Below are 12,630 nucleotides of genomic sequence, written 5' to 3'. Positions count from 1 at the left end.
AGACAATAACGTTACAAGAGAGTTAAAGTGACAAAAATGTTAAAAAAAAAAAAGTTAAAACTCCTGCAAGAGTAAGACTAATCAGATCCCTGAGCTTTTCTTAATGAGCAGACTCCATTATGGGCTCTCCTTTTGCTTTTCTCATGTGGCTGGAGTTTTGCATTTCAGTGATTAATGGAGTCTCAAGATGCAGAAGGGGATATATATGAAGAAAAAAACAACAGGTGAAATAAATTTTTGGCTCAATAAATCTTACAGGCCTAAATTGCATTTCTTTTTCTCTTGATGCTCTCTGCTACCTTGTGGCCAGTTTTAACACGATTCTGTATTTTCAGGTCCCAGCTCTGCACCACATTCTTACAAATGGGCACAGTTTTTGCCTTAGAAAAGCCCCTGGATGCAACAGGCACACTAACCCATTACTGGGAATACACTGGACTATGATGCATTGCCTATCTCTGGTAACTGTTACTGTGCCTGCTGTGAAATTGTTTAATTTCTCTTTCAGTTCAAAGTTATTTTGCATTTTCCACAGACCAGCAAAGATGTCACAAGTTCATCTCTACTCCTTATATTACCCTGGGACACTTGCTATGTCCTCCTGACATTTTTCCAGCATCCATTAATTTTCTCAGCATATCAAGCACTATTTACCTCTCCTTTAAATTTTTTAATAACTGAACACAGAAATTCTCTAGCGACAATACAGTCTGACAGAAGGAGTATCACTTTCCTTCTGCAAAAGAAAACATGACCCTCACAACTCCAATTCCAACTGTCAGGAGCAAAACCTGGGTTTGCTGACAAACCACTTGCCTTGGATCAAACTACCTCCCTGAGAATTACACAGGGGTTTCATGGTTTCCCTGTTTAGGAGGCAAAGCTGTAGGACAAGGATCCTGATTGAAAGTTGAAAATATGGAATTCTGTTCTTCAGACTGCACAGAATTATTTCAGCTACACTGTCAAATCTCTTGATAGCAGTGGGATGGTTTTGGACTTGTTGCTACAACTGCACCAAAGTCAGTTTATGTGAAGTTGGGATCCTGAGGACAAGCAGTAGATGCCTGTCAACGTGGACAGAGCCTTCTTCATCCTCTGAGCCCTACATTAGCTCTATGCAGTCACCTGCATCTTGCAGAAAGTAGGAAGTCCCTTGCAGGAGAAATAAGTAGATTAAAGGAGAAGATGCAAATATATAGAAAATGCACTATTCTTGCAGTTCTGTGTTTTGTATCATGCTCAGATTTAAATGAAACAATTGTTAAAACACAGGGACAAGCATCATATATGCAATAGACTGACCTTTCCAAGCATCTTGTCTAATCCAGGTTGATTCCTGCAAGGCAAATAACGTGCCACAGACACAGAGTACACCTTCTCATCCAGCCTGGGGAACCTATTCTGCCACACTGGCATCAGTATGTGAAAACATCTTCTGTTCTGTGACTTCTCTCAGAAAGTATTTAGTAAGAAAAATGTTGGAGGGAATCAGCTGATCAACCAACCAGCAAATTAAAAACAAAAAAACCCTTAAAATTAAATTAACTGCAGCACTGTTATGCATTATGTATATTACCTTTTAAAAATTAAACATGACACAGAGGGATAAATCTGGACATCTCAGAGAAGAAAACAAACTAAACCCAGAGAGTATTTACAGTTTTAGGTGAGGTTCTGTAAGATGAACATTAGAGAATGAAAATCCTTTTCCATTCAGAAACTATATTAATACAAATGCTTGCCTTTTCTAGTAATTATTTAGTAATAGCCAAGATAAAGACATTCATATTGTCTCATAATCACACAGTGGGGCTCAATAGTGATTCTCTCATTATCAAATCTGCTCAACATACAAGTCAAAACATGATTTTTCTAACCAACTACATTCTTCATTTTGGCATTGTAATTCAAGCTTCTGATGTCAGAAACGATTAGGAGAAATTAAGTAAGAGAGAATTAGCTGAATATAAAGAAAGTATACATGCATCAGTCCAAAAAGGAGCCTCTCCTTCCTACACCCGTTGCTCTAATAAATTAAACAGGCTTTGGCTCTTCTGTACCAATCATGGTCAAATTCTGTTCTGGAAAACAGACATTTATTCACACTCAGGGAAAGAACTACATGTCTCAGGGCTTAGCACTCATCATTATTCAGGCAAAAATGCCTCAGATCACTAGAAATGGGAAAAACTCCTTGCAGTGGTACAAACTGGGGACTGCCAGGCTGGGGAGCAGCTCTGTGTGAAAAGCCCTGGGGTCCCCTTGGACGAACAGGAGCCAGGAATGTGCCCTGGCAGCAGCTCCCTGGGCTGTAGGAACAGAAGCATGGCCAGGAGACTTGGGGAGATGATTCTCCCATCTGCTCAGCCCTCATTATTCTGCTTCTAGAACAACTGCATCCAGTTTGGGGCCTTCCAACACAACGAGGACATCAATAAACAGGAGCAAGTCCAGGGAATGTCTCCAGGATGGTTGGGGGCTGGAGCAGCTGCTGTGGGAAGAGAGGCTGAGGGAGCTCGGTTTACCCAGCCTGGGGGAGTGAGGGGAGCTTTAAAGCAGCTTGTTGGTACCTGCAGGTCATCAAGAAGATAAAGCCAGGTGCAATCTCTGTCCCTAGAGGTCTTCAAGAGCAGAGTGGACATCAGAGATGACCCAGCCTTGAGCAGAAGGCTGGACAAGAGACGTTGAGAGGTCCCTTCCTGCCTGAATTATTCTATAACCTTGGAAACCTAAATCTTGTGTGCAGAATTTGTCCCGGAGATCAGAGAGGTTTATCATGGAAGATGTCATTTTTCCTGTTTATAACAATACCATCGGGTGAAGGATTAATAACAAGGCACAGCATCCTGTGAATATGCTGTGTTAGGTGTTCAAAGTCACTGACCTTGGCAAGCCAATGACTTTATTACTGGACACACAGAATATATAAGATGGCTGGGAGTAGTGACACGAGAAGGCAGGTCAAAGTGTCATGCAACAAGACTACATGAAATTAAAGCCTGAAGAAGCAAAGGCTGAAATGAACCTGAAAACTATTTCTTAAACACTTTTTAAAACACTGAAAGGAGATAATTTCATCCCATTATATTATATGGTGAGTAAATTTTTCTGTCAGTTCATAGTGATGTGTCATTTCTCTTGCCACTGTTCAACTTCCTTTGCTCCATAATTTCTTCTATTACCTTGTCTTATTTTCACAAATTTAATTTAATTCCAATTTTTTATTTTGTCTTCCCTCAAGTTCCTTGAATATTCCTTGAATAGTGTCTTGTCTCTTTAGTACAGTTAAGTATTTTTTGTGGCTTTTTTTCCATGGCATTCATAATGGTGTTGTAAGAGCTACATCAGCCACTTAAAAAATCCATGTGACATCTTTCAATCTGCCATTACCCCATAGAGCAATGGATATATTTCTAAAGGCAAACATGTACTTCTGCACTTAAATGAATAAAATCCATAAGCACACTAAGTGCAAAACAACACAATGAGTCAACACAGAAACACAGCAACAAATAATCAATATAAATGAATCCATAAATGATCAACTGGTGATCTCAATCTAAATAACTGCTAAGAAAGCAATGTTTACCTAGGAAGAAACGAGACATTTTACTCTGATATTGAACATTGACTTTTCAGAGAGAACAACCACAGGTTTATTTGATAGTTTTCTTTGACTTGGCATTATATTAGCAAAATTTAATCTTCAATATCCTTCATGCTTACCCTTCCCCTGAAAAATGGCCTCATCTCAGTTTGTTGGGCTAGGTTATAAAGCATGTCTCACTAAAATATCTCAGAGCTTTTTCATCATTTTTGCCTCTGAACTTCCTGCAAGACTCGTTTTACATCTACTTATCTCTGCTATCTCTTTGCCCTGACAAGACTTCATACCCGTGATTCTGGGATTAAATCCTAGACTACTAAAAAAATCCATAATATTCAGTATTTGCACTGATGAAAGTGAGAATAGGCTCTGTCACACAGACATCATGAAACCCAGCCCCTTCTGGTTTGTGCATGGTAGGATGCCAGGGCACGTGAAACAAAGTAGGTACTTCACATCTGAGAGAAGGAAAAAGAAACCATCTCTGAGGGAGCTGTTCTTCCAGCTTTGACTAGAAAAAGCCAAAACCTCTACTGTATAAATAATAACTGTACTACTAAATTACTAACTGCAAACACCATCTCTCTAAAAACAGCTTCTGGGGAGCATTGCCAGCATGGGTGAAAAATGTTGTCTCAGACCCGTCCTAGACTGTGCTGTGCAATATGCATTAACAAACCAAAAGGGGCCCTGAAAACACACACCCAGTAACACAGAAAGGAATATGTTCTATGATCCCCTCTGTCTCCTGCCTCTTGCCAAGGTTTCTGAGCATGTTTGACCTGGTGGCTGAGCAGGAAGGGTTTTCAATTCCAAGAGCTAAGCACGTGGTGGCACTTTGTGAGTTATGGCAACATTAGTCTCACTCTAGTTTCAAGTGCTGAGGTTTACTGTTTGAAAATCTGTGACAAAGAACTGAACAGGCTGCAAGACTGCCCCTTCACACCAAAATCTTCCAACTTCCACTATCCCTGAGACCTCTGCTAGGCAAAACAAGAGGTACAGTGGGTTTTCTTGGAACAAATCTGTAGATCAAACTTTTATTTTTGCTTCAGGAAAAGCCCAGAAAAACTATACCCAAGTAATTTCATATCCAAGTCCTCCTGTTCTTTGTGGCATTAAACATATACTGCAGCTGGAGCATCTTGTCTCTAGGAAAACTGTCTCCTTCCCCTAATGAATCTCTCATATATTTGGACTGTGGAATAGGGACACTTGCTAGGCTAGAAAGCCACATCTAAATTTCCTGGAGGCAGGCACCATGATTCCCAGCACTAGCACATAGTTTTCTTACAGAATGGGGCCAGATGCTTTTCCCTAAAAGGCTCCAAACCTCTCTTTTCAGAGGCAGCATCAGATAAGCTTATCGAGCTACTACTACGCTTTTCTCTCTCAGATTGACTGATAGCAGTCAATAAGAATCACTGAACGTGTGACATTTAGAATATGACAGGCATATTCTAAAATTTAATTATTGCCCCTAAGTGACACCTATTTTCAATGCAAATTTAAGAACAGAACCTTCTGTCATCAGCTAATCTTGCAAGATGCAGCACTCGCTGGGTTTACATTGATTTCGAGTGAATCTGATCGCAGTGATTGGCAGCCAGATGCCCTCTGCCTCTCTCAGGTTCCAGCTTTGCATGATTTCCCCTTTTTCAGCCTTGCTTTCCAAAATGTCTAGCATATTTGATTTCAGTCAAGTCTGGACAAGACAAAGTCAGTGGTTTTCTGACTCCACGAGCGAAAAGCAAATGAAACATAAGAAATCAAATGAAACTTAAGATCCTGTTTGACAAAAACTACTCAGAGAGAGAAGAAAAATTATCAATGGGTACATAAGACAGCCACTTCAGCAACCTGTGTTGGTGAATCCTCATTTATGGAATCAGAGTAAGAAAGAAAATTGGACTTATGAGTGGCAGAACTCACAAAGATGAACAAACAAACTACATCCAAGCACTTACATTAACAAATATCTGCCTCGTTTGTGGGAATAAAATAACTCAGGTTGATATCAACACCTGAAGAATAAAACTTTATGCAAACTGTGGTATGTACATATTTGATGAAGAGTAAAGATGAGACCCCTACTTCCAAATAAGAAACCCCATAAATTTTGTTGTCTGTCATAGAAACAAATGAATACTTCGAGGAGTACGAGAGGAATAACTACATAAATTAACCATTTATTTCCCTGTACTGTCTTATTTTTCAGGTTTTAATTTCAGATATATATATAGGGAATAAAAAGAAAAAAGACATTTTCATTTGCTTAATTAACTGCCAGACCCTTTGGCAATTCAGTCCTTTCTATGGCACTGAAGTGAATATATTATTTCAAGTTTATGCAGAAACCTGAAATTTATCTTAAACCTCATGTGTCTTTAAGGTCAAATAACACTGAGGAATAAATGACTAATAACATTTTCATGTGTAACTTAGTCATTAAAGATGTAGTGCAAGCATGCTGCTCGCATAATCTCCCTCATTTTCCTTTTATTTTTCCTGCATCTTCTTCAAAGTGATAGTAGATAAAATAACATCAATACTCTAAAAGTTACAGTATGAGTATCAAGATATTATTTTCAAGTGAAACAGCTTTAAACTTATTGCAGGTCTTAATTTCTACAGGAAACAACAGTTTGTTTGTTTGTTTTTTCTCCCCACAGGAAAGTCTAAATACTTTAAATTACCATATTTTTAATGTCTGACATGTTGATGGTCAGATGTTCTTTGATGCTCAAAGATAGATTGGCAGAAATCAGAGCAGTGTAGGGGCTTATAAAAATGTGGTATTTACATTTGGCAGCAATTACTTTGTGAAAAACACAAGGTGACTCTTTTTCTGCTCCTTCTTTCTTCTTTTTTATATTTTTCTCCTCCGAGTTTGGCATGAATCAAAAGAGCTAAAAACTAATTTAACATGACAAATGCTTTCATCACTCCCTTAACCTCTGAAGTGAACACTCTGACAAAGACAATATGTGTGGTATATGCTTTCCTTTTGACACTTTATAAATTACTTTCTTGTAACTGGGTTTTACCACCAGCCCAATATCTTCAGGATGTCCTAATTTGAATGGCTGCTTCTACATTCTTCATATGTCACCTCTGGATAATAGGAATAACTCCTGGGCTTTGTGAAATGGCACAAGTCTCAGAGAGGATTGTGGAACAATTTTATTTCCATCCTGCATGCTGGAATTTACCAAAAAGGTTGTGCAATTCTAGCAACTAATACTCTGCATTTCACTCACATCTGGCTACTGAAGAAACAGGGAGAAGTGATAAATCTGGCTTTAAATACACAGACAACTTGTGTATACCACGTGAAGGGAAAGTTAACTGAAGTGGTTTTATTCTATTCTCTGCTATTAAAAGCAGTATAGCAGTCAGCCATAGAAACACCTTAAAATGCTCTTTTTCATACCTGATTTTTTTTCCCCTCTGTCCATTCCTTTAACCAAAAAAAACCCCAAAGTCACTTGATTTATTTTCAACCTGGTATATCTGATCTGTGTCGCATTTCTGCAGAAACCCTGCCAGTGTAAAGGAATCCAAATACAGAACAGGATGTCTAAGATGGCAAAACACACACAGAACCAAGGATATTCTGCACAAACAGATGCCTTCTGACAGTGAACCAGTGCAACCTGCAGGAATTTCTCCCAGACATTAGACAGGACAGCTTTCAAAGCAAGATTTAGGAAAACTCAGATAACAGTGGTACTGGCTGGCCCATAAAGCAGGAATCTATCTAAATAGCTAAACTTCAATGACAATATTATGATCTAAACAATCAATCTATATGTATCTTAAAAAAGAAAAATAAAACCCAAAGTTACCTTCTAACAAGGCATATTGCCATTATTTTGACAAATGCTTACTTCTTAAAATCTCAGTGGTATCTTTATTTAACATCAATTATGTAGTGCAACAAAAACTTCCAAAGGTTATTTACACACTATGATTTTGTTTTGAAAGCTTTAAACATACTGCCTTTTCATTTCATTCATTGTACTTTTACTGGTGTGTTAGTGGAAAGGCAATAAGAATGCCTAATATTTTTTTCAATATTTATTATTTTCTATCTGTTATGAGATTTATTTTTTTTTTTTTGCTTCTCTCTATAAATCTCCCTCACTAGGAATTTTTTCACGCCCCCCATAATCTTTGGCAGTCCTCTGAAAGTCCTATGTTTAAACGTGAAGACATCATGTTTTTAATGACTTATCCATATCAATTATCCCATTTCTTTTATGACAGTACAATCCACTTATAAATCCTGAAGCCTATGAGAACTTCAATGTACTCTTTCAAAAGAATTACCTCGTATTTGCCATCACTGCCTTTTTCATTTAGTCCTGCAACAACCTAAGGAGCAGAATCATCCTCTGCAACCTTTGATGACTTTTTCCATACCTATTACTTTGAGGTAATGTAACCCCAGTGATACAACCTCTGCTATGGTGGAGAGCAAGAAATTTTCTCTGTGGACAAGTACACCAGAAAAACATTACCAGCACCTTTAATGCCTCTCCTTTTTTCAAATAAGGACATGATTTAGCACCTTAAGTCATAGTGCTGGAGGACAGCAAGGATTACTTTAGAGCTGATGGTCTTACACCTGCTCTTTGTCATGTGGAATGAATTGTATGAGTTTTTGCTGAGAGTGAGGGAATTAATTTAATAAATGGCCTAACTAAAGCACGTCCCTTTTACCTAAGGCTATGCAACTGCTTTTTTGTTTTTTTTTTCTTTTTTCTCTTTTCCATCACTTTAAATTATGATCACGGTGGATCCATCAAATTTATTCAGAGGATTAATTTCAGCTATTTTCTGGTTTTGACATATACTTATTCTTTCCTGTGTATGGCATGAAGCTTGTCAGGTAACTTCTCATTATTTAATCCTTGAGCCAACACTCTTTTCCTAAACCCTGCTTTGTTGTGTTCACTACCAACTCTATTGTGCTCATCATTCTTTCAACAGAAGACCTCAAAAACTTCTGTCAAAATAGATCACTTATATCATTATCCTGATATGATACATCATTCCTCAATTATTAAGAGTCCATATATTGCTGTATGTTCTCTCTTGTCTTATATATGAAAGTGTATAAAGCAATAACCACGTTGAAAAGCTTTGATTTGGATTACAGTAACCTAAATACCAAGGAAAAATACATTTCATAATCCATCACTTCAAAGTTATGCACATGATTAAAATGTTCAACTTGCAGAATATCATTTCCCATGTGCATAATCACTCAAACAGGGAGCTGTTGTATGATAACTGTCAAGTTCAATGAATCATGTGCTTTCCAATCTTTTCATTTATGTATCAGACTAAGCTTGTTATTCTTCTGAGGCTTTCTACAGAAGAAATACAGAAAGATGGTTAGCCCTGCAGTACTGAGTATGTTGGGATGTAGGCCTGGACTAAACAGGCAGCAGCAATAAAGTAGTCAGCTCTTACTATTGTATATATTAATTACATATAGAAGCTCAGTAGTAAGAAAAATGGGGTTTTCTAAGAAAACAGTGTCTATCCTGAAGGGTCAAATTATATGGGATCAAAAAAAAACAAAAAAAAGAAAAAGAACAGAGAGAAAATTCAATACATCTTTAGAGGTCTTTTGAGTGCTATATATGAGTATAGTTTCAGAGATGAAATAAAACCCGCACAGAGCAGGTCTGGAAAGTATTAACAGAAAATATCATCAAGCTACCATAATTTTGTCATTTACTCAGAGAAGAGAGTTTGTGCAGCATGTCACTGTCATCAATGTATTGTTGAAGGCACTGGAAAAGGTACAAAACACACAGCTAGTTTGTGTAGACACTTAGAAAAACCTCTACAACAGAGAATGAGGGGGATGTCGGGGGAGGAAATCAGAAACAGTTAAATTAAAAAAGACAAAATATCAGAAGCACGTTAAAAAAAAAAATCTCAAAATACCACAGAAAGAATTAGAACTTGATACCATCACTACTAATATATTAATCATGGGAAATAAGCACAATATTTAGAGTTTCTATATTTTTCCTTACAAAACTAAGGATGTGTGGAATATGGAAAATAACAGCACACAAAATGGAACTATCTAATGATTCAGATCTAAAACCCCGGGATTTAGGCACACAGACCAATATAGACAGAGAGCTACTAATCAGAATGATTTTGTGGTTTTTATCTAAAGGCAGCATGTGATGGTAATATCTGAATTCAAATGCCACTGTTACTTATGAGGGTTCACTGACTACCACAATGCTTTCCAAATATTTTTTAAACGTATGGTAGCACATCAAGAAGCCATAAATCACTCTGTTTGGACCATCTATGAGAGGTGCATATCTGTCACCTAAAGTTAACACTGCACATTAAGAATCCTGAATTGAAGTGGAAGAATTCTTGTTTCCAGTGCTCTTATGACAGTGAACACGACTCGACCATTTTATTTTTTCCTCATTAATCACTATAAGGAATAATAATATTCTTTGCTCATTGAGAGCACAAATCTGTGAAACACATTAACTGCCCTTTTACCTGCTGAACTTTCACTTGCTGACACAGCCATGGGATTTGACAGAGAAAACACAGCCTTACCTATGAAATAGGCCAGCAGGATGGCAAGCAGGACTGCAGCAGCAATTGCAGACAAAGCAGCGCATTTCCAGCTGCAATACTTGGAGGGTTTTTTCAGCTTGAACGCATTCCTGGAGAATGTATTTCTGGGTAACAGTCTGGGAGGTGGAGTATAAACCGTTCCTGAGGTCAGCGGGTAACCGGGGGAAGAGCTGCTGAACAGCGGAGTGGTTCCAGAAGAGGTCTTAAACAAGAAATGCCTGCAAAACATAAAATGGAACACAGTTGAAAATGGCAAGTCCTGTAGTTAAGAAAGAACATCTCCTACTCCTGTTCCACTCCAGGTGCCATAGCCTGTTGAATTTAACTGGAAAGGATTTTGTATGAAGAAACAGAGATGAAAATTCTCGTAGCCTTTCTGCTCCCAGAGCTTAACAACTGGCACTACAACACAGTGTCAGGATATCTTTCTTATTCCTTTCTGTAATCAGGTGCAACTTGACCACATACTAGGCTAAAACACAGCATGACCAGTGAAGTGTCTGTGAGTTCCCTGTGGAATCCACCACCCAACAAACATTCTAGGAAAACATTACGAGTCTCATTTACACTTTTGGCAAAAGCCACCAGCAAAAACACACTGAGCAAAACCCACAGTCCTGTAAGAAAAGATCTTGCCAGAATTAGAATGAACCATGATTTTTTTTTTTTTTAACAGTACACAGGTTTTGTTTGAACAACTAAGAAAATCACGTGACCGAGGAGAAAAAAAGAGGACTCAACTGACCGTACATTTGTTAAGAAGAAAATAAAGGACAGAATATACTCCCTAACAAAATCTCAGGAACTGCTGTCAACACATTCCAGACAGAGGAAATGGAGAAAACAAACTGTAAGACTGGTTTCTTTAGATTAACTTCTCACAGTCAGGCAGAACTAACTACAAGTACGTTCTCAGTAAACAATAAAAAGAGAAGCACAGAACAAGGGCAGTGGTCTTCAAGAAGGCCACTTGGTTTAAGACAGAAAAGATCTGAAGATTTATTCCATTCCCTCTTCCTTCACAGCTCTGAAAAACAAGTGCTTCTTGGAATCAGTCAGAACGAAGACACTCAGTAATCTCCAAACTCAAAATCACAGCCTAAAATAACCCAAGTCTTACTTCAAATGTAAAATATGTTTAACATTTTTATTCAGATACAACCCAGTATGTCGCTCTCAAACCACCTGTTAGAGCTTTAAAATCCATGTCAGTCACTGTTTATTACAGCAACAATTTGGAAGTTTGAAGCTGAAATGTGTTTCCCAAGTACTTTTTCCAGCCCACAATCATGCGTGTGCCTACTGTCAAGCACAGATTAGTGCATACTTATTTTGCAGAATAGCAGAAGTGATTTTAAAGTATATTAAAGCATTTATTTTGAAATGAAACCCAGAGTATAATAAATTTCACAGAACTTGCATACAGGTAGAAGACAGTAAAAGGAAGGCTGGCCAGGTTTCACAGTTTATAATTAAACATTCCCATTTGAAGACAGCCTCTGAAAGTATAGTCTTTTCTTTAATGAATTAATTAATAAACTCTATTAATGAACAAGAAAATAATTTAGTTTGACACTGCCTTTGTTAATATTGATTTTTAAACTCCAAGTGACCTTGTACATCCTTTAGAACAGTAACCAAAACCTAGTTTTTTTCAAAAAAATATTTCAGTCACCAAAGACAATGGCAGTATCCACTGTCCTAACTTTTCCCTTGTGCTTTGGAGACTTCAGACACACAACTATGCAATCAAACTCAGGCAGATTAATACTAACCAGTTACTTAATAGAAACATTGTATCTTTTTTTTTTTTTTTTAACAAATAAGGCTGCCTTTTTTGTCCTTGTCCCCGAGGTTCATGAGAGGTTAGAATTGCTTCTTTTCTGCACATCGTACATGATCTGTGAGAAAACACAGTCAAAGCAAAAGCCAAAAGGGTTCCCACTCAAAATTACCCAGCCTTTTAAATTAAAAAACACACCTTCCAGTTACACAAAAGCAACAAATAATGAAAGTCTGATTTCTTGAACACTTCGTTTTAAATGTTTCTTTACTTTGCAACAGTTCAATTAAAATAACTTGGGAAAATGATGTTATCTTGCTGGTTGTGTCACAGTGGATCTATTGACTATTCTGTTCCTTCTGTCTGGTTAAAACCTGACTAGCACCCGGCAGCAGAAGCAGGTTTGGTCCATTCTGCTTTGCTCTTCTGAGTTTGGAGCACAAGATCATTTCCATGACTGGACCCAGGGATTGAAGGGACATGGAGCATGAGGAAGGAGGGAAGGACAGAAGAAGGAGAGACCTGGTGAGACAAAGGTTTATGGATTTTATTCATTTAACCTCATCCAGGTCAAACCTGCATCTGCCTCAGCCCAAGATCCCCT

The 12,630-nt window shown here is 37.8% G+C and overlaps 1 protein-coding gene across 8 annotated transcripts in view; it reads right to left on the bottom strand.

Moving 5' to 3' along the window:
* The window catches only part of TENM2 (teneurin transmembrane protein 2), a 900,957-nt gene that overhangs the window by 152,335 nt on the left and 735,992 nt on the right, over window positions 1-12,630 (bottom strand). For all 8 annotated transcript variants that reach the window (XM_017825633.1, XM_017825634.1, XM_017825631.1 and 5 more), the window contains one exon: window positions 10,223-10,461. In XM_017825633.1, coding sequence (XP_017681122.1) covers window positions 10,223-10,461 — 239 coding nt within the window. The remainder of the gene's footprint in view (window positions 1-10,222; window positions 10,462-12,630) is intronic.

The sequence above is a fragment of the Lepidothrix coronata genome, unplaced genomic scaffold, assembly GCF_001604755.1.
Source record: "Lepidothrix coronata isolate B3197 unplaced genomic scaffold, Lepidothrix_coronata-1.0 Scaffold121, whole genome shotgun sequence".
NCBI classification, from domain to species: domain Eukaryota; kingdom Metazoa; phylum Chordata; class Aves; order Passeriformes; family Pipridae; genus Lepidothrix; species Lepidothrix coronata.
This window is presented reverse-complemented; position numbering and strand designations above follow the sequence as displayed.